Source organism: Lepidothrix coronata, unplaced genomic scaffold (genome assembly GCF_001604755.1).
Source record: "Lepidothrix coronata isolate B3197 unplaced genomic scaffold, Lepidothrix_coronata-1.0 Scaffold16, whole genome shotgun sequence".
Classification (NCBI taxonomy): domain Eukaryota; kingdom Metazoa; phylum Chordata; class Aves; order Passeriformes; family Pipridae; genus Lepidothrix; species Lepidothrix coronata.
Window position 1 is genome coordinate 139,415 of NW_016690196.1, and position 24,592 is coordinate 164,006.

Consider the following 24,592-nt stretch of genomic DNA (forward strand, 5'->3'; position numbering starts at 1 on the left):
CATAACTTTACCAGGCACTAAAGGAAGACTAAGACGCCTGTAGTTTCCAGGATCCTTCTTCTTGCCCTTCTTGAAAACCGGGACAACGTTCACCAGTCTTCAGTCAGCTGGGATCTTACCCCACTGCCAAGACTGCTCAAAAATCAAGAGAAGTTTTGCAATGACAGCAGCCAGCTCTTTGAGGATTCTTGTATGAATCCTCTAAGGCCCCATAGATTTGTAGGGATCCAGCTGGAGCAGCAGATCCTGCACAATTTCAGGGTCGACTAGGAGTTGATTATTCTGGCAGTCATGGTTCTCCAGCTCAGGGCACTGAGACACCCTTGGTCTATGATCCATGTTGAAGACAGAGGCAAAGAATGGGTTAAACACCTCTGCCTTTTCTCTGTCTCTGTTTTGTGAGGTGACCATCCTCATCCTGTAACAGACTGATGGTATTTCTGTACTGCCTATTGCCATTAATATATTTGAAAATATATAAAACCTTAAACCGAAAGTATTGGGCCAGCTAAGGCTGTACAGAGATAGACAAGGCAATGGTTTTAGTGGAGAGGGCTCACAACTCAGCCGACAACCTCTTAAACTGGAGAATACTATTCATTGTGCATCAGCAGCTCTTAGCAGCAGCATATATACTAGAAACTGCATCTATCCATAATATTTCCTGCAGTAACTTCCCCTAATCTCTACTTAAGGCATGAACTTGAATTGTTATAATTGCTATAGTGACTTCGGTTTGAGCTGTACTGTGGAGATAAATAAAGGCAGAAATGTGAAGACAGCACTTATAAACCCCTGTATAGATGGCCTTTGCTGATCATCATGTGACAACAGCAAAGGATCACAGTAAGAGGAAGTAAAAGCCTGAGACACTAGTATTATATGTGATAGATGCAACAGTTTTCTTTGGTTTCCTCAGACTTCCTTTCCTTTCTGGCTTCTCATCTTTCTCTGCATGGGATGCTGGTTTATAATTTTAGTTAACTTTAGTTAACATTATTCACTCTAGTTGCACAGACCTTCATGCTATGAACTCTTAGACAGAGGTATGCACTTTTGTTTGTTAGTACAAGCAGTGTTCACTTTGTTAATTTTCTGTACTGAAGTAAACCAAAGGCTAGTCAAGAGATGTTCTTCCCTCTCTTGCTGGGTTGGATTCATTTAATTCTAAATCTGATTATGGAAATATTATAAAAAATGTTTTCTAATTGCTAAAAGTATTTGAAACAATGTAACAAATTTGTACAAAATCAAGATTATCACATTTTATTAGTATTCCTGGTTGTTTTACAGAGGGAGCTTGCCCCAGGGTTGTTCACTCTGTGGGGAACATGCTTGTGGCACTTGATAGGAGGATGGTTGGTGTTTTAAAAAGAACTGAAAGCTGATCAACAGCGCTTTTTTTTATTTTACCCAATTTTTTACACATTCATGTATGTATATGCAACAGAACAGAAATTGATGACTGGAATAAGAGGGTAAAAAATTAATGTAATTTCTTTTCTCTTCAGAAATTTTTAAAAGCAATCATTGTTTGAGATTTTTAAAAACTTTAAAAAGAATATCAGGAAAAATTTGATCTTTGTCAACTTTTCCTTCAGATTGTACTAGTCTGAAGGAAAAGTTGACATACTTTTTGCAGTAGAAAGGATAAAATTAGAGCTCTAAGTACTTAAATTAATCCCTTTTCTCCTACAGAAAAGGACTAGGCTCAAAAATCTGCCATTGTTTTGTGACATTTTGGGCTCTCTGCAGGCAAAAAGGTTCACTGATACGATCAAAGTCTATATTTTTCAAACCTATCATTAAGTACTCTGGGAGTTGTCCAAGAAAACCAACAAGACAATATGTAATTTTCCACTTGATTTAACAGAATATGTTCTTTTCTAAGGAATGAAAATGAGGAGGCCCAGTTTCCTACAGTTTTGTATTCTTTGTTCCTTTCTCTATCCTCTAGTACAATAAATCTTGTCCACTCTCATTTTTTTCTATGAAATGCTTGCTTGTGGTGGGTAGTCCTAAACTATGTTAATTCTGTTTGATTGACTGACACAGTCAGGTCTTCTTATCTTTCACCCCTCTACCCAAACAGTGAATTTTGCAGAGGCTTAATGATTTCCATCTCACAGCTTTGTCTCCTACTGTGTTCAAAAGCTATTTTGAGGTCTGAAGAAATAACCTTATTCCTTAAATTTAATTTTCTTAGAAAATAAAATTTATAATCTAGACTCTAACTAAATATAAATTATAATTTAGACTCTAACTCGATTTTTTTGACTTTACAGTGGTTTAAATTGTAGAAACTGCTTTATCTGTGCTTTGATAGTCTGGTCAGCAGATATTTTACTAGTTTTTTTTTTCATGATGTAGCCTACACTGTTTTGCATCAAATTTGCTTAGCATATATTAACAAACAACGGCTGGTGACCTTCATTCAATATATGAGTTTTCTGAAATGAACTTTTTGTAAGGAAAAGTGGGAGCTATGCCACAAGATAACTCACTTTTCAGTCTGTGGTGGGGAATAAACCAGACTTTCACACTTCCTTATTGCTTGGGTTTGGATGCAGTACTAGTGTACCACCTCGTGCTCCAAATACAAGAGTCTCTGGCTGTAGTATTTACAAAGGCCTGGATTTTCAGTCTATTTCTGTGATCTAACCCTGATCTGCAATGCATACATCTCCAGAATGCTGGCAGGGTTTTGAGAGCAGCTGTTCAGCCAACTCCTCCCATATAAGTAACTGTGAAAGGTTCTGTATAGCTTTTATGATGAAAAGTATGTCTTATAATAAAGAATCAGTAAGAATTTGGAAATGCCAGGGGAAAACAATAAAAGGACTTGTTGGAACATCTATGGTTTTTGTTATGTCGAGCTACTCTGTTTCACAATACATAAATGTATTATTACCTTTGGGTGAAAAATTCAGGAGGTTAAATACTTCACAGAGGTTTTGGCTCCTAATCAGTGGGCATTCTGCAGCACATAGTTGCCAAACGTTGCATTGCTGGAGACCCTGCTTCTTAAGATACATTTATTTTAAAAGTTAGTTCTCACTAGCTAGAAAATATGAGTAAGAAAGTTCAGCATTATTTAACAGGCGTTAGAAAATCCTAGTCATTATTTTCTCATACACCTAATAAAAGTTCCTAAGCAAGTCAAATCTCACCTGGGATCATTGCTTGCTAGGTTCAAGCTCCTTATAAAAGAAATCTTTCAAAAGGCAAACTAGGTTTCTCAGTAGCTGGATCACCTCCACTTAATATAAATACAGTGTATGAGGCAGGATTTCATACTGCTTAAACAAATAATAAAAGAAAAAGCAGAATCTTATATCCAGTAGAAACTAAATGAAGCAAGGACAGGACCTGCTTTAACACTGGCCACTTTATATTTTCTGATCTTCTGACTTGACCCTTGCCAGTCATGCCTAGAGCTTATCAAGTCATGAAAGGCAATTGTCCCTATAGCTGAAAGAGATGGGGATGGGAGTGTGGGAGCAGGAAACAATTTTCAGCTGCTTGGAGCATGACTTTGGCAATGTAAGGGAATATATAATGGTAGGTGATGCCTCTCGGGGAGATACATTTTCCATCATGCTCAGAGTGGCAGCGGGGGGAGGGTTCCTGCTGCCACAGGACAGCAGGAACAGGGACCTGGTTCCAGCACTGGACTGAATGAGAATGAGTATGAAAATATGAGCTTTAGTAACATAGATGGCTGGGGATGTCTTGGTCAGCTCAAACAAGAGCCAGACCATCTGCATTACCATATCCCATTGAACAACTACTATTGAGAGCAGTGTGAAATATCACATTAAGTAAATCATAGTGAAAACTCATCCATCCCAAGAAAGCTGTGTTTCCGCAGGGCAGGATATCCTAGGCACCCCTTTTTTCGCTCAGGCAGTCTGTGTTTGCCATAGGTCTGAACTACCAGAAAGTCAACTAGTCACCCAGTATTTTTATAAGGAATTTGGGGGGAAACACTCCCACCGTGGTTCCAGACCCGACAGGGGGGCAGTACTCTGCCTTGGCTGTGCTCCAGGAGGCTGAGTCCTTTACCAGGTGTGGGCAATTAGTGCTGCTGGCAGCCCTTCCTCTTAGAGCAAGTCAGGTGGGCAGGTAGTGCTGGGGGATCTGGCTACCTTTCCAGAAAAGCTGCAGGAAATGGTAACTGTCTTGAAAATAATCACCAACCCATAACAGGGTCTTGTGTTTCTAACAGGTTTAATGTGGAAGTCTCTGGGAGCACAAGGACAATGTATCTTGAGCTGTAAGTTTTGACTCTCCGCTTTGTGTTGCCATTTGCATCTCCTGAGCTTTGTAGGAGAAAGAGAGGTGAGCGGGATCTCAGATCTGCAATCTTACCCCTCACTAATTTTGGCTGACCACTAGCAAATATTGAATGAGGCAGGCAGGCTCACCAACTAGCCTCAGAGGTTTGCTGGCAACTTCTAGCAAGCTGAGTTATAGTCACTCTTAAAAATGAATTATTCTTCTTAAACACTTAAACTCCTCTCTTTTCTCCACTTACTGTCTGTTGAAAGTCTCCTTTTCTAGTGTAGAATATTGAATACATTGGTAGTCATTGTTAGCTACATTTTAAGATGTAGCTAACACTGATGCCAAAATGTTCTGGTGTCTTGCTGACTTTAAATAATGTTTTTCTTCAGAAGCTAAATGACTGCCTGAGAATAAACAACCTTAAAGTATTAACATTTGTTTTTATATTTGGATAATGTTACCCTTTTGTAGTTTCCCACAAATGCTTATTGAGTTGTACCTATCACTACCATTGGGGGGTAATTTTTGTTCTGACTCCACACTCCTTTTATTTAAACTTATTTTCTGTGCCTTATGTGGAATGAGCAAAGCAAAATCTTTAATATTTACATGCATATCTCTGTTCACATAAGTATGCTCATTTTGATGATGTTCCTTCCCCATATAGATCATGAGGGCTAGGATACCACATTCAGGGACACTATCTAGGAAACAGTTTGGCTTTTTTTCTTATAGTTCTTTTGCTATTAGGATTACAGCTGCAGATTGAAACAAAAATGAAATTGGCTATGGTGTAATATATATAAGCCTGGATAATATCTCCAACTATACATTATGTGGGGGTTTTTTGAAGAACTTGCTCGTCAGGATGTGCTGTATGAAAACTTGATGGAAATAGTGCAGCTCCATGATTAAAACCATCATAAATTTCCAGTTTGTAATTAAAAAATGAAGATAGGTCTTTTACCAGACTTTTATAACCCCGGCTTTGTCAATGGCTTTATTTTACAACATAATTTGCAGTGTAATTACTGCTCATGAATTATCATTAGTTGTAGTGTAAGTGTGTAAAGACTGCAAGGGAAGTTTACAGAGAAGGAAGGAAAGGGAGTGTTTCAGAGTATTGCCCTAGTTCTACATTTCCCTTACACATGTAGCCCACAGTATCTTTATAATACTCCTGCACTATGTTAATTTCTGGCAGATGTTAGTGGGAAGTGAGCTTTAAAATGGGGTTGGAAGCTGCAAGTACTCCAGTTGTAATCAAGGGTTAGATCCTTGTCAGTTCTAGTCAGTGAAAATACCCATCAAGGTATTATTCTACTATTATAATTCTCTCAAACTGTTCCTTAAGTAATTCTTACAGTGTATCTTCAGTTGGACTGAAATTACATGAACTTCCAAAAGCCTTTTGCAAATAGGTAATAATGCTGCAGAAGGGAAAATACTAGGTCTTGATAGGATATTTATGAATGCTGAGTGTTTAAAGTGGAGAAAAAAAAGCAGATGTTTGATTTCATTAGATAAGGGAAAACTAAAAAAAAAAAAAAGACCAAATTATCCCACCAAGTATACAAAGTCATCTGATTCACATAAAACGCTCAAGTTCTTGCAGGCAAAATGTTTTTGGTACCTGAGCCACAGCCCCCTCAGGACAGGACTTGAATCAGAGTGACCAAGAGGCACAAGGAAAAAATTATGATAGTTCAAACTAATTTATTTTCATGTCTTAGTAACAGTGCTATTCTTTCTAAACAGAAAAAAGAACATTATTTAACAATGACTACAGCCCAGATTTGTAAAGGTATTTAGAAACCTTTGAAAAATAATAGTATGTGTCTGGGAGGGGGGAAGGGATGTGCCTGCATAGTTTTTAAAATGTGAATTATATTTCTCTTCTTCTTCTTTAATATGTATAAAGGCAGACGAGAACAGTGAAATCTCTGGAACAAATGAAACCAAAAGTAAGAATTAGATAAAACAATAGAATGTATTTCCCTGGAAAGATATGGTTTTAAGCAATCTCTGATGAAAGGGAAATTGCAAGTAAGGAATTTTGAAGATGTGAGCAATATGTAAAGTTTTATACAGAAAGTGAAGCTAATAGGCTGGGAGTTTTAGAGATGGTAAATCATAAATAGAAAATCTATCTAACTACTTCTTGGTTGGTGTTGAACCAAGGTACTGAACTGCTTAACTGATCCAACTTGGCAATTTGGCATTCTTATGCCCTTTTCTTTCTATTCCAGTTATTTTAAATCTGAATTTTAAAAGTGAAAGGGAATACCTGTCTGAAAGTTCAGGAAATGTATGTATAAATATTGATGCTTATACATCTAAACCAAAAATGAAGTTGAAGCAGCAATTGATTAAAACTGTTGCACAAACTTCCAAAGTAGTTAGCAAGTGTCCATATCTAAATCAATTATTAAATATATAGGGTGAAATAGAGGAATACTTCATTGTATCTTTTTCCTTAGGAGTATTCGATACTACTATTTTTCTTGTTTGTTTTATCTTGTTTCATGCCAGATGTTCTTATGGGGGAAAACAATGGTGATGTGTTTTAATATTGATGAGTTGATTCTCCCGGGAATAATAGTATATCTACCTTCTCAGAATACAAATTGTGGGAGGCTTTTTATAGTGTAATTACCATATTGCAACTCTTTAAAACTGTGGAAAGAACTTTCTGTTTATTATCTCTCTTTTATATACTTTAAAAGGGGAATGACGCTTCTTATAAAATTATGTATCGTGTTTTGGTGGCCTTTAAAAAGCAAGCATACAAATGCTTGGGGTACATCAAGGGGTACTGTGTGTTCTGTCAAAGCAGCATATGCTTAAGCACCTTCTAAACTACTATCATCTTAATAATAATAATATTTCTCTTTCCAAGTTTGTTAGTTTATTCACTTAAACAATTGCAGAGCAGTTGAAGAGTAATTAAAGTATCTTTTTTTTTTCCTTCTTCCCTTCAGGAACTTGAACACTGAAGTCCTGAAATTATAAATGATTTGGTGACGAGTTGAGCTTGCAATGCAGGCAATAAGAACCGTGGAAAAAGAAGTAACTTTTGTAAAGGAAATACTTTTCACAGAATCCTTCCTAACGAAACAAGAATGCAGCAGAAACCCGGAGAGCAGGCGGCTCCGAGAGCAGCAGCCATTGGAAGGAGCTGTCTGCAGCTCTCAGTGCTGTACTGAGCATGTCCCAGCGGAGCCCAGTGCAAGCAGCACATTATGCAAAAAGGCAGCTCTAGCAGATGGGAGAGAGGCACAGCAAGCATTTGCTTCACTTGCATCACCACCGCTTGAAAACAAACCTGGATCGCTAGAGGGGATCTCGCCAGCAGGCCGAAGGAATGAAATCCGGGAGGATGGCTTGATAGCCGAAGGTGTTGCACTGCGAAAAATCATGGGGAATCAAGATGGGAAGCTAAAGAAAAATACAGGTGATGTGCAAGAAGGAGGAGAAGATGCCTCTGGGCCCAAGGATACGGATGGCACAAAGAAGGCATTGGGAGGCAGAAGGGGACTGGGGAAGCATTCAAAAGGAAGTGAATCCGGTAAGAAGAAGGGTAAGTCGGAATCCAGGCCCTCTGTGTTTTCAAATCTGAGGATCAGAAAAAATCTGTCTAAGGCTAAAGATGGAAATAGCAGTTCACGGGAGGATGTTTTGGAAAGCCAGGCCTTGCAGCCAGGAGAGCTGGACAGTACTCATTCAATTATAACCAAAACTCCAGATATAAGCATCTCTGCAGATGAAGGGGGTCTCTCAGACACAGATGTTGAACATTTTGAAATCAGAAATGAAACTGTTCCAGCTGCTGCAGAGACACAGGACGGACAAAGGACCAGCTCTGGCTCTGATACGGATATATACAGTTTCCATTCAGCTGCAGAACAAGAGGATTTGCTTTCTGATATCCAGCAAGCTATTAGACTGCAGCAGCAGCAGCAGGGGGCAATTAACATTGGAACCGAGGACCTTGTCACAAAAACAATGGGCCGACACATGGCTAATTCTCAAGCAGCCCCCTTAGATTTTGAACGGTTTTTTTCAGTAGCTACCCCTGACAAAGAGAGGAGCCCAGACGCTGAGGGAGCTTTTCCAGCGGTATCTGAAATTCCTGTCTCCTGTGCAACTGAACGTGAACCAAAAGAAGCAGTAAATGGCACAGGCTCTCCTGGTAACGGCTTAATTGAAACACAGGAACGTAAGCTATTGATTGAGGAACAGCTCGTTGCTGGAGTGGATGCTGTCGCTAGTGAACTAGAAGATGCTTTGAATAGAACTGCGGTGGAAAACAGGTCTCAGACACAAAGCTTTACACAACCTTTTCCAACCTCAGTAGCAGACACTGAGGCTAAAATTGCTGAAGTTCAGGCTGTTGATTTTCAGGGCTCAGTAACAGAGGATGGTATTTCAGATGCAGGCCACGATCATGCTGCTGAGACTCAGGAAGAGAAACACACTCTCTCAGCCAGTCAGGAGGAGGTGCGTAATGGTTTATCCACGGAAATGAAAAATGGCATTTTGTCCTCTGAAGAAACAGCAGACAGTTCGATGCTTGGTTCCCGATGTTTTAAGCCCTATCTAATTAATCCCTGTTACATCAAAACCACAACTAGGCAACTGAGTTCTCCCAATCATTCACCTTCTCCCTCCCCGTCCCAGAGCCCACTTTCTACAAGGAGGCAGGAGTCTTTCCAAAAAAAAGAAAGAGTCTCAATCAAGAAGCAGAGGTCTGCTAGTTTGGCAGGTTTTTTCAGTCGTTCCGCAGACTGGACAGAAGAGGTGTCTAATCACAAATACAAGATAACAGAGAAGGTGGGCTCTGCAGACTACTTGGAGCACAAGGGGTTTAGAGAGAAATTTCAAACAGAAAGAGTGCCTTTGACTCATTCAAGGAAGTCCTCAGGGGTGCAAGCTTCTACAGAGACATTCCCCAATGTCTTTTCAGGTGAGTAATGTGTATTAACGGCCTTTTTTTTTTCCAGAGACCCTCTGAAAATATTTTTAAAATACTTTAATTTATGCAAAGGTATGCAATATTTTACTTAATGCAAAGGTACTTTGCATGTACCTTTACTTGTGCTGACAGCTTTAAAATCCAAGACCCGATCTTACAAACACAGTCACATTTCATCAGTCTGGCAGTACTGCCAGTAAAGGAAGTGTATAACTCTTTGAAGTTTTTCTTTCTGCTTTTCTCCTTTGTCTACATCCTGCAGGAAAAGGCTAGATGCCTTAAATTATTCTTGGTTAAAAAGTCCTAAGAGCTGCATTGTTGTAGGCAGATCATCTATCTGCATAAATACATCTTTCAAATGTGAAGCTTTCTGTAACCAGGATCCTTTTTGGGCTTTTCTTGTGCTAGGCACTGTTCTGATGTACTGTAAATATTTGAGAGCTGCACCTGGTGTTAGACTGAGGCAGTGATGAGGATTTGCTTAGTGCAAAATGGAAAAAGCCATGCAAGCACAGATGGACAGCACTCCAGAAGGGAATGAATTTCCCCTTCAGAAGGGGGAAGGAAGAGAAGAAAAAAATGTTCATGTATTGAAAGGCAGAATAAAAGGGAAAGAGAAGGGAAACTGGGGGGTGGTACAATTTGATAGCTGTGACAGGCTGCTGCTTAGGCTACATAAGGTGACTTATTCAGTATTCTTTACCTTGCCTGTTAGGCAGCTTGCATCCTGTCACAAAGTAATGGGACTAGAGAGTTTAGAAATTAAACAGTGTAAGTAGGTGGTTATATTTTCCTGCACTCTGAGGTTTTTTTTCCCCTCTCTTCACCCCATCTGAAGTCTCTTTATAAAGGTAATGTCTTCATAAATAGGAAGGTCTCTGCCACATAGGAGCTATGTGTACAGAGGAAACTCAACCACATATTCCATTTATTTTTCACTTAAGAAAACTACAGAACTAAGAGAATCCAGAGAACATGCTCTAAGACCACCTGTTAGAAGATTAAACCAGGTTTGTTTCAAGTCAGTTCTAGATACATGAGCACGGTAACTACACTTGAACCCAAGCTATTTGCAAAAAATGGAGTGAGAATTTTTTTAATGAAAATATTTTTTATGAAAACTAAACAAAAAAGTACAACTTATTAAGTAAAGCATTAACATTATTTTCCAGAGTCAAATCACAGGAAATCAAATCACATTTTTCATTCTTCAGTAGTCTTGAACAGAAATCCTCAATTTCAGTCTCGAAAATTTGAATTCAATTTTTTTAACACAGAAAGAGCCAGTCCCCTCTGAAGGAGACCAGGCCCCGGTGAAGCGAGCTGAATCTTTTTTCTATATGTTTTAAATCCCTTTAACCTGTTCTCTTAGATTTAATTTCAGACATCCTACTTAAATTTTCTCAGTTAAGGTGTTCACTACTTTCAAATTTATAGCATATAAAAATCACACTACTTTTTTTTAGCTATTGACATTTGACAGCTTATAAACAACTCAGAGAGCAAAGCTTTAACTGCATTATCAGTAATTAGACTTCTTTATGGTGGTGTTATAATGGAAATAAGTTTTATGTGGCAAACTTCAAGAACATGGTATTTCCTTTAAAATACTTGTTTTCTGGGAAGCAGACCTTTTCACATTTCCTCATAAGGTTTTGGTTTACTTAAAAATTATTTTTGGTTTGGTGTTGTTTTTTGTTTTGTTTTGTTTTGTTTTTTTTCCCACCAAAACTTTAGACTGTTATTATGAAGAGACCAATGTCTAATGCGACAGTAGTTCTATCTCTTATGGAAATTACAGTGACCCTCATTTGCATGTACATACCAGCTGCCTTTACAAGCAAAGGGCAATTACAACTTTCAGTTCACGCAGAAAACTTATAATGAGGGAACTGGAAATGATATGATACAACTTTATCTCTTTTTGACCACTCTTACTTTTAAAAAACATATTTATAAGCTAAAAGTTATCAAGAATATAAAATAACAACAAAAGGGAAATTAATCTTGACATTAGTATCCCCATAAACTGTCTATCATGGCTGTAAGAGAGAAAAACCTCTTAAATAAACCATTCTGCACAGCAACAATTGCAGAAATAATTTCCTTGTAGTTTGATACTACTTGTGAAAAATGTTGTATTTTAATTGCATGCATGACATGCATTGATTTGGAGATTAACATCAGGGTTTTAGAAATACCATTCTTTATAGTAGGATATTTCTAGCTTTAAAAAAAAAAAAAAGCCAAACCCAAGCAGCTTCTTGCCTACAGCATTAAATCCCATTTTGCTGTGCAGTGACTGCAGTGTTGTTCTGCATTTCTAAAGAATCAAGTAAAATATTCCATAACACTTTAGTCATCGATTTCAATGACAGCAGGTTCTATGCAGATGACTGGCCTACTTTTGCACTATGTTGTGGTTTGGCTGAGTGCCATTTGGTTTTCATAGTGATCCATATGAACTCTTTCAGACTGCTTTAATATAAAATGTAGATGGAAGCCAAGGACTGGAATAGTAGAGACTTTTTATATTTTAATTCTTCTTTATGTATGAAGACAAGTAACTACTTCAAATTTGATGCATTTTAGGTATGTGTTGTAGGCAAATTCATGTGCATTTTGTAATTCAGGCATTGGATCTGTTTCTTTTTTGATGAGGACAGCTCTATTCGAATTTGCAGTGACAGTAATTACAAGTTCTAGATTACCCGATGCACAGTGAAGCCATGACTTTTATGTTGTAGTCCCAGGAGGACAAGTGCTCAACATGAGTGAGTAGGATTGATTCTGTCACTTTGCTGTGGAGCAATGAATGATTTGCACTAACATTAAGAAAGTAATGCTGGGAAAATGAAATTGATGTTTCCAAACATTAACATGGAAAAGCTAATAGATTGATTTATTAAAGAGGAGTTTATTCTAGCATTAATTTGAGGTGCAGTGATTGCAGAGGAGCTAGTGGGTGTCTGTTACCCAAATTGAATGAAAGAGTCCCATCAGTTGCCCCAGAACGGTAATTAAACTTGACCCAGACAATCCCATGCCCATTCTAGTCTCTGTTGGCTGGCTGTAACGGACTTGCCACATGAAGCTCTTCCAAACAGATCATTTATCTTTAAATTTCTCTTCAGAGATCTGTATTTTTTCTTCTCTAGCTGTAAACAGGAGACAAACAAAAAGTCCTGGTTATCATTACACAAAACTTTAAGTCAGTTCTGTGCTTGTATACTCAAGCCTGCTTTCTGATTTCCACAGAGGGTCAGCCTACTTCTCACAAAGGCCACTCCGTCTCACTTCTGTACTGTGCTAATGTCATCTGCACCCACTTGCAGTTCCAGTGCCGTGTCTGCAGGCATATGCAAAGGTCTTAGTACAGATTAGTATGTGAAAACTTGAAAAAGTCAGATGAAAGTTTGCTTCTTAGACATAAAGTAGATCTTTTTAGATACTTTTTCAAAGATTTTTTTCTTTCTAATTCATGTGATATGAATATGGATTTGTGTCAGTTGGCATCCTGACTAGATTCTTTATCATGCAACTGTTATTAAAGATTACTTATGGTTTGTTGTTTCACTGATGGTGTTTGTCAACAGTAATGCAAATGATTCTTTTATCAGATGGGGCAGTGCAGCCTCCTAACTAAGGGAGCTGCCCAACAGCAACCCTACATAGAATCATAGAATCAGCCAGGTTGGAAAGTACCTCTGAGATCAAGTCCAACCCTTGATCCGCTACCACCATGGTTACTAGACCATGGCACTAAGTGCCACATTCAATTTCGTCTTGAAAACCTCCAGGGATGGAGAATCCACCACTTCCCTGGGCAGCCCATTCCAATGCCTGATTATCCTCTCTGTAAAGAATTTCTTCCTAATATAGAATTTCTTCCTGATATGAATGTGGTATGCAAAAACACTAGTGTTGCTAGTAAGCATCTGAAGGGAAAGATCCTCATCTTTTTGCCTAGTAGACGCAAAACTGGGAGTTGGGGGAAGGACTGCAATACTGCACTTCAACTGTAGTAAAATGTGTTTGAAAATGGGCTCCAATGTGCTATTCAAAGACTGCTGAGTGCTGATAAATTGCTTTAATGTTGCCATAACACCACAACATGGGATTTGGAGCAACATGAGTAATTTCACTGGAATTCAGTGCTGCCACAGGCTTGTTTTGATGGGTCGCATGATTAATGCTTTGATCTTTATCTAGAACTTTATTGGGATTAGCAGTTTTTGGTCATGGGTTTGGGTGTCTCTATCTCTTGGGCAACCAGTTTCTGAGCAGCAACCTCATTCTGACATCTGACCGGCAGTGTGACTTGTATCTGGAGTAGAAATGTGTCATCTTGGTTGCCTTCTGGTCTCTTTTGGGGTGCAAAGGGGGAAAGGAAAAGGGAAAATTTATAGCTCAAGGTCTCTGCAGTTCTGCTTGGATCTGAGACACAGTACCAGTATAATATTCATCACACAAGGGATCTGGCTAGAACTGGTCATTAAAGGATTTTGTGTGTTTCAGTGACTTCATTTCTGTGAAATGAGAAGTGGATTATTCCAGTGGGAATAGTTCTGTGGAATTTAAGTTTGATTATATTTCTTGGATCTAATTGTACTCTATAATTATTTTAAATATGCATAAATTTTCTAATAGCTTGGGATGTGGTTGGTCCATGTTTTTAAAAAAACCCTGTGTTTAGGTTTCTTATTTGCAGAAAAAAACCATCTATTTCTTGGATGTTTTTTTCCTTTCCAGGCCTGTTTGTCCTCCATGCTGTGGTGTCTAAAGAAAAACAAACTTGGAATTTAAAAGCATCTCTAGGATATTTTAGACTGACTGTATATGAGCGACCAAGTTCTAATGTGAATCATGGTGATAGAAAATGCAAAAATACTAATTACCCAAGATATTTTGTTTGTTCTGTATTTTAATCAAGTTCAGGATATAGTCAAGGGTATTCCTTCTGAACTACTCCTGCCAAAATTTGAGCTTACATAAGGAATAGTGGTGATGAACCATGTATGTGTAGGTGTTTCTGTGACTGCAGCTTTGGTTATTTTTAGGTACATTTAAAAACATCATTCTGTAGCAGCTAGGTGGATTGCAAGTTTCCAGAAGCTTACTTTCATGCATGCGGTTGGTCTTTTTGAGGGATGAGGTGAGCTGATACAAGAAGAACAGGGCAGAAGCAGTAAGAAGCAGTGAAAGGAAGGTGCTGGAAGGATGTAAGGACATTGTGTCACCTCATTCCTGCCTCTTTATATGATAATAGAAGTCCAGTTGCATTTCATTAAATGCTTTAGAGAAGGCAGCAAAGTGGGCTCAGGAGCTGTGTCATTATTATTTCCTCTAAGTAACAGCAGCTTCCTGTGTTCCTTCATTGCAATTCATGTAAAGAAAGTTAGAGACAATGAAATGGTTTGTGTTAACTCGAGTACAAAATGACTGTTCCTCTTTTTATTTCCATATTGCTGCTGTCCACAATTCACATTGATGGAAATAGTTAGGCTTTCTGATCAGGAAGTGAGCAACATTTTCTCATGCACACCCTTGCTTTATTGTCAGATAAATACAGAATATGACTTCTTTCACCTGTAGATGCACAGACTAGAGAACCAGTAAGTCAATTAACAGTTTTGCAGCAGTAAGAAGCAGTGATAATGAGATTGTGTGTGTAAACATCAGAGTTGTAAAAATAAATCCTAATAGACATAAAATTAAATGGAAATATATAAATACAGAACAAATGCACAAATCTTGAATTTAATCTTTTTGATGTCTTGACAGCTAAACAGTTGTTTACAGCTGTTGATGTACAGCTAAACAGTGCTAGGAAAGCCTAGTCACAAATTAGTTTTATTGAGACATTCTTATTTGTCAGTATAGGTATGAATTTTCTGGTCTCCAGATCTATATGAAATTTATCAGGAATGCCAGAGCTCTGAAGCTGGTGTGAATTTGAATCAGGAGAAACCACAGATAACTTTACTGTGAAACTAATTACAGGAGACACCTTTCATTCTGGAGTTTATTTGATGCCAGGATCTGTTTCAGATGTCCCTTGATGCATAATAGATAGTACTTACCAAAGATTTTCCGCTTCCTTGCACTGATAAGGAAAAAAATCACTGTACAAAAGAAGCCTGTACTGCAGGCTATATAAGCGCTGTATAGAAGCGCTATAGTTTACTACATTAACATCTCTTAAAAATTATGGAAGAAAAGTTGGTTTTCATTAAAAAAAAATTTAAAAACCCCAAACCAAAGCACTGTCTTCATAAAAGAGAGTGTGTATCCAAGCACTATTTTGTCCTGCAAAGAGTCAAGACAAAAAAGAATGCTGAGAAATTGTTGAGGGAAATATTCGAGTACATCAGTGAAAGAATGAAGGTCTAATTACAGCAAGGTTTTATTCAGAATGAAGCCTAGAAGAACATATCTGAACTATGTAGGTGTGTGTGTCTGTTCTTCTTTTTAATGGAATGTAGTTCTAATTTTATGCTTTCCCCCTTCCTTCATTGTACTGGGTTTTGCTTATGGATACAAAAAAAAAAGCTTTTGAACATCACGAAACATATTAAAAAGTCAGTAGTTATTAAAGTTAGAGGAGATTACCGGGCCTTGGGTCCATAGGTCCTGGATGAGAAAGAAAGCTAAGGCATGCCTGGGAGCTAATGAGTAAGTTGAAAGAAATGTGTTATTTGTGCCCCACTTTAGAGACTTCCTGGTTCAGTTGCATCTTGTGACTTGTGGCTGCTTGAGCACATACTTGGATTTACTTCTAAGGTACAGATAGGTCAGATTGCATTAAATGTGGAATGAAATGTTGAAGTTTTACAAAATTGGGTTGTAAAAAACAGTGTGTACCAGTTTGGACTGACAAAAGATGCTGTTGGTAATGCGTGCCCGAAAAGACAGCAGACTTTTTACTTTAAAAAGCTAGACAGAAAGAATTGTGGCTTTCCAGCAGTCTGTGAGAACCTGGCACAGAATGCTGCATTCACATCACAAATCACCACAGAAACTAAAAGGGCAAAGATGGGCAGAATTAAATACTTGCTGAGAGGAACCTAAGTACCTGGAAAACACAATATGAAATTTGCCAAAGATGCATATGGTGGCTAAAAAATTTGGTAGACAGACACATATCTATTTTCTTTTATCATGAACCGCTATAATAAAGGAAGCTTTAGAAATGTATCTCTGTAATTTGCAATGACACTGCATTAGAACCTGAAGAGAAATCAAGGTGAAAGGAGAAGTGTCATAGTGTTGTGGGAGGGTACATCTTGTTTATATTTTTAGAAATATATTTTGTATTGCTATATCATAGTTGAGGAATTGTTTGGTATTTAAAAATCTATTTTAAAACATTCATCTTCTGAAAGCTAATACATGAAAGCTTCTGAAAGATGTATTCTTACCTTTCAGTATATGTGTCAAATATATGTATATGTCACTAAATTAGGTAGGTATAAAGGAATAGTTTAATATTCTGTCTCAGCTTATCCTGTTATACATATGCCATATATCAGAAAATTCAGTGTGGGGGAAAGGTGTAAAATCTTAGTCACTATGAAAGCAAAATTTCAAGGAGCTTATGTTCAAGTTAGGGAGACAGACTGCTTCACAGACTTGCTAATCTGCAAGAATTCTGAAAGCACTGTCACAGGCCATCAAATATATTTTAATATATTTTGAAGCTCTGATTATGGCAAAGCTATAATACCTGCTTTTTAGAAAAAGTAAAACATTGTTGTCACAAATGATGAAGCCAATTTTATCACACTTTTGACTGCAGCAGCAAGCAAGGTTCTGTAACAAATTTTGAAGGAGAAAATTATAAGAGAAAATTAACTATTGGGTATATAACAAAAGTGTAAAGAAAAATAGAACAAAATGCAGCATGGCTTTAGCGAAGATCAATAAGACTACATTGTTAACGTTCTATGTACAGCTGCTTTCTAGACAACATAAAAGTAGTATAAAGGCATTCATCTGCACTTCCATACAAAATGGTAGCACTGCAAATCACTTACTCAAAGAAGAAAATTCCTGGAGGTTTTGATAAGGGACTCTGTCGTGTTACTTTGCTGCCACTAGAGGAATAGCTTCATTTTGGCCTGCTTCTACCTAGTGTTGTGATAGATGGGCTTGGTCAGGCTGTTGAAGTTTGTTACATAATTAAGACAAGAGGAGACCTGGGTCCTGACCTTTGTCCCAACCGTAGCACTTGCAGGACTCAACATTTTCATTACCAAGTAAATTTTTTTTAAACTTTTGTCTTTCTGTATTCTGACAAAAATTTCAAAATTAGAATCTGAGCTGACATCAGAATTTCATTCTTTAGGGTGAATGTCTGCATGAAGTAGATTTTGACTTGACTGCTTCCACTCTTTCCAGCATGATTTGTGCAGATATGGGGTATATTTCAGTAATCTTATAACAGACCATGGGGGTATATGCTGAAATTGGTGGTGGTGTCATGTCTCACAGCCAGCACAAGTGAAACAAGCTGTTTTAAAATACAACTGCTTGGTTCAATCAAGGAACACTATGGATAAAGAATGAGATGGAGTTTTTTAAAAAATTGTTGGTAACATTCTTTCTGAGGTGGCTTTTTACTTCATGAAATTTATGATCTGTCTTTGACATCTTTATTTTTGGAGAATCTGATTTTCAAATTTTACCAGACTGCCACTTTTTCCATCAGGGTATTTCTGGAAGAATTTCAGAGCTATTTGTATGAGGTGCTACTTTTGCCCTGTGGGCACTGTGGTGGCCCTGGGGGCAATGGCAAAATTCTCTTCCAGTGGCAGCTTATGCCCTTGCTTCCGAAAGGAAGCAGGCACATGTGTTCCCTGGATCTCTTTGGGATGTCTCAAACACTTGAAGCTGTTAGCATTATGTGATGCTCTTTCTTTAGCTGCATAATGGGTTGCTTGTTTAGCTGAGTGATTTGAAATCTCACTGATATGTTTATTAAAGCTCTCATGCATAATCCAGGACCTTTTAAAATTATTAGTCATAATCATGGGGCTAAAATAAGGGGGAAAATCACTCTCTGGAGTTGCACAGGAGTTAATATATTGTGGTTCTAACTTATAGCTAGTGAAGGGTTTAATGGAAATTTTTTAACACCAAGCAAGGGTGCTACAAGAGATGGGACAGTGTGAAAGGAGGGAGATTGAGATGCCAAAAAATTGAGATAGCTTGGCAAAACTAAAGCGTAATCAAGTACAGGACTGACAGATGTGAAATTTATAATTGCTATTTTATTCTAGTTGTTTGAAGAGTCTATGAATGTATTCAATCAATACATTATTCACTCATATTTAATAAATAGATGTTTCTGACTTTGAAATTAATGGAACTGCGTGTAGGCAAGCATAGAAAACTGTAGCAGGCAACAGTGTTGATATATGTCTTTTTCTTAATTCTCTTATTTACACAGGCTTTCTGCTTTTACTTCTGAATTTAAGATAATGTGTGGGTTTGGTTCATACCATCTATGTGAACAGAGCCAGGAAATTAAAGAAGAAAGGACAATGTTCTTAGGCATTTCCACACATCCCTAACTTTGCTAATGTCCTCATAAGTAACTAAAATATAAGATACAAATATGAAAAAAGAATAAATGAATATATTATATTATGTATAATATGATAATATGCAATATAAATATATAAATAAATCAATATATAGCCTCCGGGGTTTTTTCCCTTTAGAAACATATGTTTGCATACAACTGGTGAAGGCAGAGATCTGCTATTACACTGATAATAGCAACAATAGGAAATATGTTAGACATTACTATAGCAATTTGTACCATAACCCTAGACCTTGATAAGTTTTATTTTTAAGGTTTATGTTACCTGGAAATTAGACTTCAGATATGTGTTTATTTAAAGTGGAGGGATTATTTTTCTTTTTGTTATGAAACCATGTTGTGTGTGTAGGCCTGCTGCTTAGTGGGTTTTCCATGTTTTATGTAACCAGGCTGTGAGAAAACTGTCACATGGTTATAGGAAAGTATCTGTCAGTAATATTCATTCCCTTTAAAAACCAAACAAGCCCCCCCCCAAAAAAAACCAACAAAACAAAGCAGCTAAAACAACTTCAGAGGATCAGAGATCTAGAGCAGTTTCCTGTTCTAAATCAGAAGAGGATTAGAAACTCTGTAGTGAAAAAGAACAATAAATGAAGTTTCTAATCCTGGTGTATTGGGCATAATCTCCCAGGTCAGTCTTCAGGCAAATAAGAAACTAAATGAAATTGCTACTTTTTCACTGTGAATGTATATTTTATATGCATTTGTGCAGGACTTGGGTTTGTTATTTGAAGTGAAGAAGAGATGGCTAGAATACCAATTTCCAGTTGTTTCATTTCCCAGGTTCTCTGTGCATCTTTGAAAACCTCTTCTTTCTCAGCAGTCAAGTGTTGCACATTATATCTAGGCTGAGTGGTACAAGTCAGATGAAAAACTGGAAATTTGAAAGGATTGTGAAATGAAAGGAAAACGTTGAAGAATTTAGTAGTTTTGATCATTGAAGTATAATTTTATATGTGAAATATTAGTGTGCTTGACATATTTGAGGCCTGGTTAAGTACACTGGACAGTAAAAAGGTGACAATGCAGTATCACTGATTTGCCCCTAGGAAATTATTCACTAAGGTGCTTTTCCCGTGTAGTTTGAGCAAATATGATGAATGAGTGAAATTCGGCTGAAAAGTATTTAAGAAATTACATTTAATTGCAATTACTATCTCAGATAAAAATATGGAAATCTTTGCAGTATTTCTGTCTCCTGGACATGTTCATCCTCTTCTGGCATTCTGGGGGATGTTTGGTGCTGCTATGTTCAGGTGCTTTGCCAGATGATTGAGGCCTGACTTAGCTGCCACCTTGCTGGCAGTTTATGTAGAAAAAGAGACATACAAAAACTGGAAGGAAGGAATAATTTAGACTAGTATGGGGCAGCAGATGTTTGAAGTACAGCTTTTCCAAACTTATGAATGCAGCTTTTTTTATCCCCCTATTTTCTCTTTTTTGTTTGTTTATGAATGTATGTTCATAATTAGAATCCTTTCTAAATGAAAAACTGTAAGAAGACTGCAATTGTCCTTTTTCATTTTGTAATATTAATAGAAAATATTATAAATGGTAATTCACCGTTTTTTTCCATCTCTTTTTCCATTTCCTTTTTTTTCTATACTGTCTCCCAAAAATAGAGCAAGGCCTAAGGTACCTTTGACTTCAAAGCTTATGAAATCCCTTTGCTGTGTGGGCATTTCTGATCTCACTAAAACAGACCAAAAAAAAGGGTGAACTGGGGAAAAGGAAGAGAAGCAAGCGGATTTAAGCTTTCGAAGATGTAAGCAGTACATTCACAAGTCAAATTAACCCTTGAGGTGAATAAATAGGGTGTCCAGTGAAGCTGTTCACTCTGCATTAGGAAGAATTAAAATGGAAAGGTCTGTCTCCTGTGTTAAGATGTGCTGATGCAGCTGCTGTGCTAATGGTGAAAGTCTGGTGTAGTGTTCTGGTTGATAGGAGAGAGAATCACCAAGACCAGCAGAAGGGGGAGCTTTTGGAGTATAGCTCATTTTGATCATTAGTCTCAGCTGGTGCTCACTGACAGCTGTGCTCCCAAGCTTTTATGAATCCAGGATAAGGAGGATAGAAGGCACATCTTTAAAGATAAATGTGAGGTTATAACAGCAAGATCCTCAGAGAAACATTATTGCAAGCTCTGCTGTAGTGCAGTGCCTCAGTGCATGTGTGTGTGGTTTCTGTATGACTGTGACTACTGTAGTTTTCTTCTGATTCTTGCTTCTGATTCATGCCTCTCCCTCCCCTCAATAATTAAGCAAATTCAAAGCTAACAACATTTTCATGATATTGCTACTTCTTAAGGATTTTCTTGCTCACCTTGTAGCACTTTGAAAGGTTTGTCTTGTATGCAAATCATAGAGGAAAAGAGCTATAAGGTGAATTCATTGATTTAGGATTTACTTGCATTTCTCTGTAGACAGTACTGAACATGCTTTCAACATTCCATAATTCTATCAGAAAAACCTAGCTGCAGTTCTTGTCTAATTCAAAACTTAATGAATTCCTTCCCTTACCAAACTAATTAGGGGAAAGGTAAGAATAGGGTTCAGGAACTTCATGATCTGGGAATTCTGGGAAGAAAGGTTTTTCAAAACATAAAAAATAGGAATTTAACTTTCTAGGGAAAACAGAGATTGAGAGATATATGATTTTAGTCTTTACTGTTTTCATGGCAAGTAAGGCATCAAGAGAAACTCCTAACCACTCCATTTAACCCTATAGCAGAAATCAGTGATCATTTAATAATTATGAAATTATTAATCATTTAATTATTCCAGGTTATTTGCAAACATCTTCACCTATTGAAGTAATTACCTCCTGTAAGTTATGAATATGAGATGGTTAGTGGTTTCGGAGGCCAAATGCTGTTGCTGCTGCATTTATTTATTTATAATCTTCTTATAATTTATTTATTTATAATCTTCTAGTTGACTGGAATCTAGCCAATCCATTAAATATGGCTATGATTTTGGTTTTGCTCTTTAGCATATAGAGGCAGAGATTAACATTTTACAGTCAATTTCACGCATATAGACACCAAGTAATTTTAGTTTGAATTGATTTCAACCGCTTGTAGCGCAAATACATAGGGTATTGGCAAACCATTTCTGGTTCAAAACAGAAGTCATTAAAGGCTTGTGGAGGTGGTAAAGAGATATTTTGCTAAACCTAAACAAAAAATATAACCTTCATCATGCCCTGAATCAAATCATAAATGTGATTCCTGCTGCTTCTCAAGTGTCTCTGATGTCAATGCAGGCATAGGTGGGGTCAGAGGGCAGTGAGGCTGGGGCAGATTCAGCGCCCACTTTCCTGGACCACAGAGGACTTTGGAACTGAAATGCTTCTGGTTTAATGATAGCTCTCTTTTCACCTGGAATTAGGTGAAAGAGAAATATCAGATGCCCTTAACAAGGGAGGAACTAATTCTTGGTAAGTGGGGGCTTTCAAATGTTGTTCACTGGAACTACAGTGGCACAGCAACTCCCTCAGCGGGCACTGCAGCACGGCATGGTGTTTGCTTGAGGAAATGAGTGACATTCTCATGTATCAACACATTTTCTTTTGATAGGATTTACCTCCTCATTCCTGTTTAAGAAAAACATGTACTGTCCTTTTTATAACTTTGGTTGTTCTTTATCTTTGATGGAGGATGGGTGGTTCTTACACTTGAATTGACCATTCAATTTGATTATAAGCCCTAGCTAGTTATGTACAAAACTTCAGCGGCTTAACAGTATGTTCTGTATATATTGCCCACTAAATGCTTTGAACATATAATCTATTTATTGTTGATACAGAGATTTATTTTTTTTCACAGCTTCCCGCAGCGAAACTATTTCTCTATGCTTCTAAAATTGAACTTTTTTCATCTTGCATTTGGTAAAAGGTCTTAACTGAATGGACAAAATGTATTTCCGTAATTTAAATTTCTGTGTCTGTCCTCAGATCTCCATAGCAATTACAAGGAACACATGAGCTGCATTAGAGCACATGAACATTTATATGAACATTACTACTTTTGTGTTGAGAACCTTTATTTTTTTGGCTCAACAAATAGTTGATGCAAAGAACAGTTTAATAGTACTAAAGTCAGTTTCAATCAAATGATCAATTCTTTTAGGTTAAAAAGTACCAGCTAACATAATTAAATAATTTTTACTATCCTATTTATTCCAAGACTACTTCAGGTTCAGATGGACAAAATGACATAATTTATCTTACTGTACTCTGCATTACTTAAGTACACTGATGAATTTTTTTACATATATACTTATTTTATATTGCCTGAATGCTAAAGTATTTTTAGACAATAGTAATAACTGCTATACAAATTAAACTGCAACCAAGTAGCAACTAGGATTCTGAACAAGGTATTTGAACTTGAGCAAGACTGTTAAGTGCTATAAAAAATAATGAATGAATGGGAGGATTAAGGAAAAAAAGAGCATCATTTCCTGTTTCGTAATTTACGGATATTGTTCGTGCTAATTAGGTTAAAGCAAAAGGGAGAGACTATTCTGGTTCTGAATGTGCAGAAGACTCTCTAAACATGGCAAGATTATTTAAATGTTGAAACATCCAGACCAAAAAAAAAAACCTTTAAAAAAAGAAATCTAGCAAGTCTGACATTCAGAAGTCATGGATAACATTTGAATATTTAATATAGTATGAAGAAATGTGTAGTTTTCTTGCATAATCCTATTTTGTGTGTGTGCAAAGTGATCTTCATTTGGTGTACTTTTTTATTATTATTTTTTCTTCAGTGCATTCTAGATAAGTGTAAAGCATTGACTTCCCCATTCATCTTTACTTGTGGTCTCTCTTTTATCTAGACCATTTTCCATGTCATTGAACTTTATTCAGAGATAGAAGGTGATACTATGGTAATATGATATCCCTTGCTCCAGAAATACTAGCAGAAGTGCTACTATTGGTCCCCTAGTGCTAGTGTGATGCCAGTCTTATACTCTTATTTTTTTCTAAAATTACTTATATAGCCTAACCTCAGCAGTTACAGCTAGGAGAATCCATTTATTGCAGTAAGAGAGGCAGTAGCTGGGGTTTTTTATTCATCTTTTACAGCACTACTAAGCTTTGGCAACTGCAACCCCAAACAAAAAATGGCTAAAATCACTAAAACATCTGTTGGCAGATAACTCCCTATTTGTTCTTTGCTTCCATGGTTTCATACCATTGCCTTTCTGTACGTTACAACTGTGGGTAAATTGTTAAAAATTACACTCAGTAAGAAAGACCATCTTCAATAATAAATGACTTTGAAGATTTAATAACTGAACTCTAATAGAGGACTATGTTGAATAAGCAGATTTGTTAGCGTCACTTTTAGGTGGTGTAACCATGGAACAGGGGCAAACTAATTGACAAATGTAACAAAAGTTATTATCTCCTATCTTATGCCCTTGAATGTACTGTATTATGTCTAATAAAGGGCTAGGAAACTTGGATTAATAATCAGATAATTATCAGATCTTTAGATGTGGAGAGGAAAATCTTAGAAATAGCTTCCAACATTTCAATGTATTGTTTATTTTAGGCTGTATTGCCACATGAAGTTAAAATAATACAGAAACTTTGGGCTAAATGTCACTTACAATATCCTTTTAAAATTGCATCCAGATGTTTAAAAGAAAAAAATCTTTTTAGTATGTTCAGAAAGCCTGGGAAATTTTACATTTTGAATAAAATCAATATTC

General features: G+C 37.0%; 1 protein-coding gene across 2 annotated transcripts in view; it reads left to right on the forward strand.

Annotated features, from left to right (window-relative positions):
• Window positions 1–24,592, forward strand: part of FMN2 (formin 2) — a 179,686-nt gene that overhangs the window by 14,194 nt on the left and 140,900 nt on the right. For both annotated transcript variants that reach the window (XM_017806715.1, XM_017806716.1), the window contains exon 2: window positions 7,269–9,253. In XM_017806715.1, the coding sequence (XP_017662204.1) occupies window positions 7,327–9,253 (1,927 nt within the window). In that variant the 5' untranslated portion in view covers window positions 7,269–7,326. The remainder of the gene's footprint in view (window positions 1–7,268; window positions 9,254–24,592) is intronic.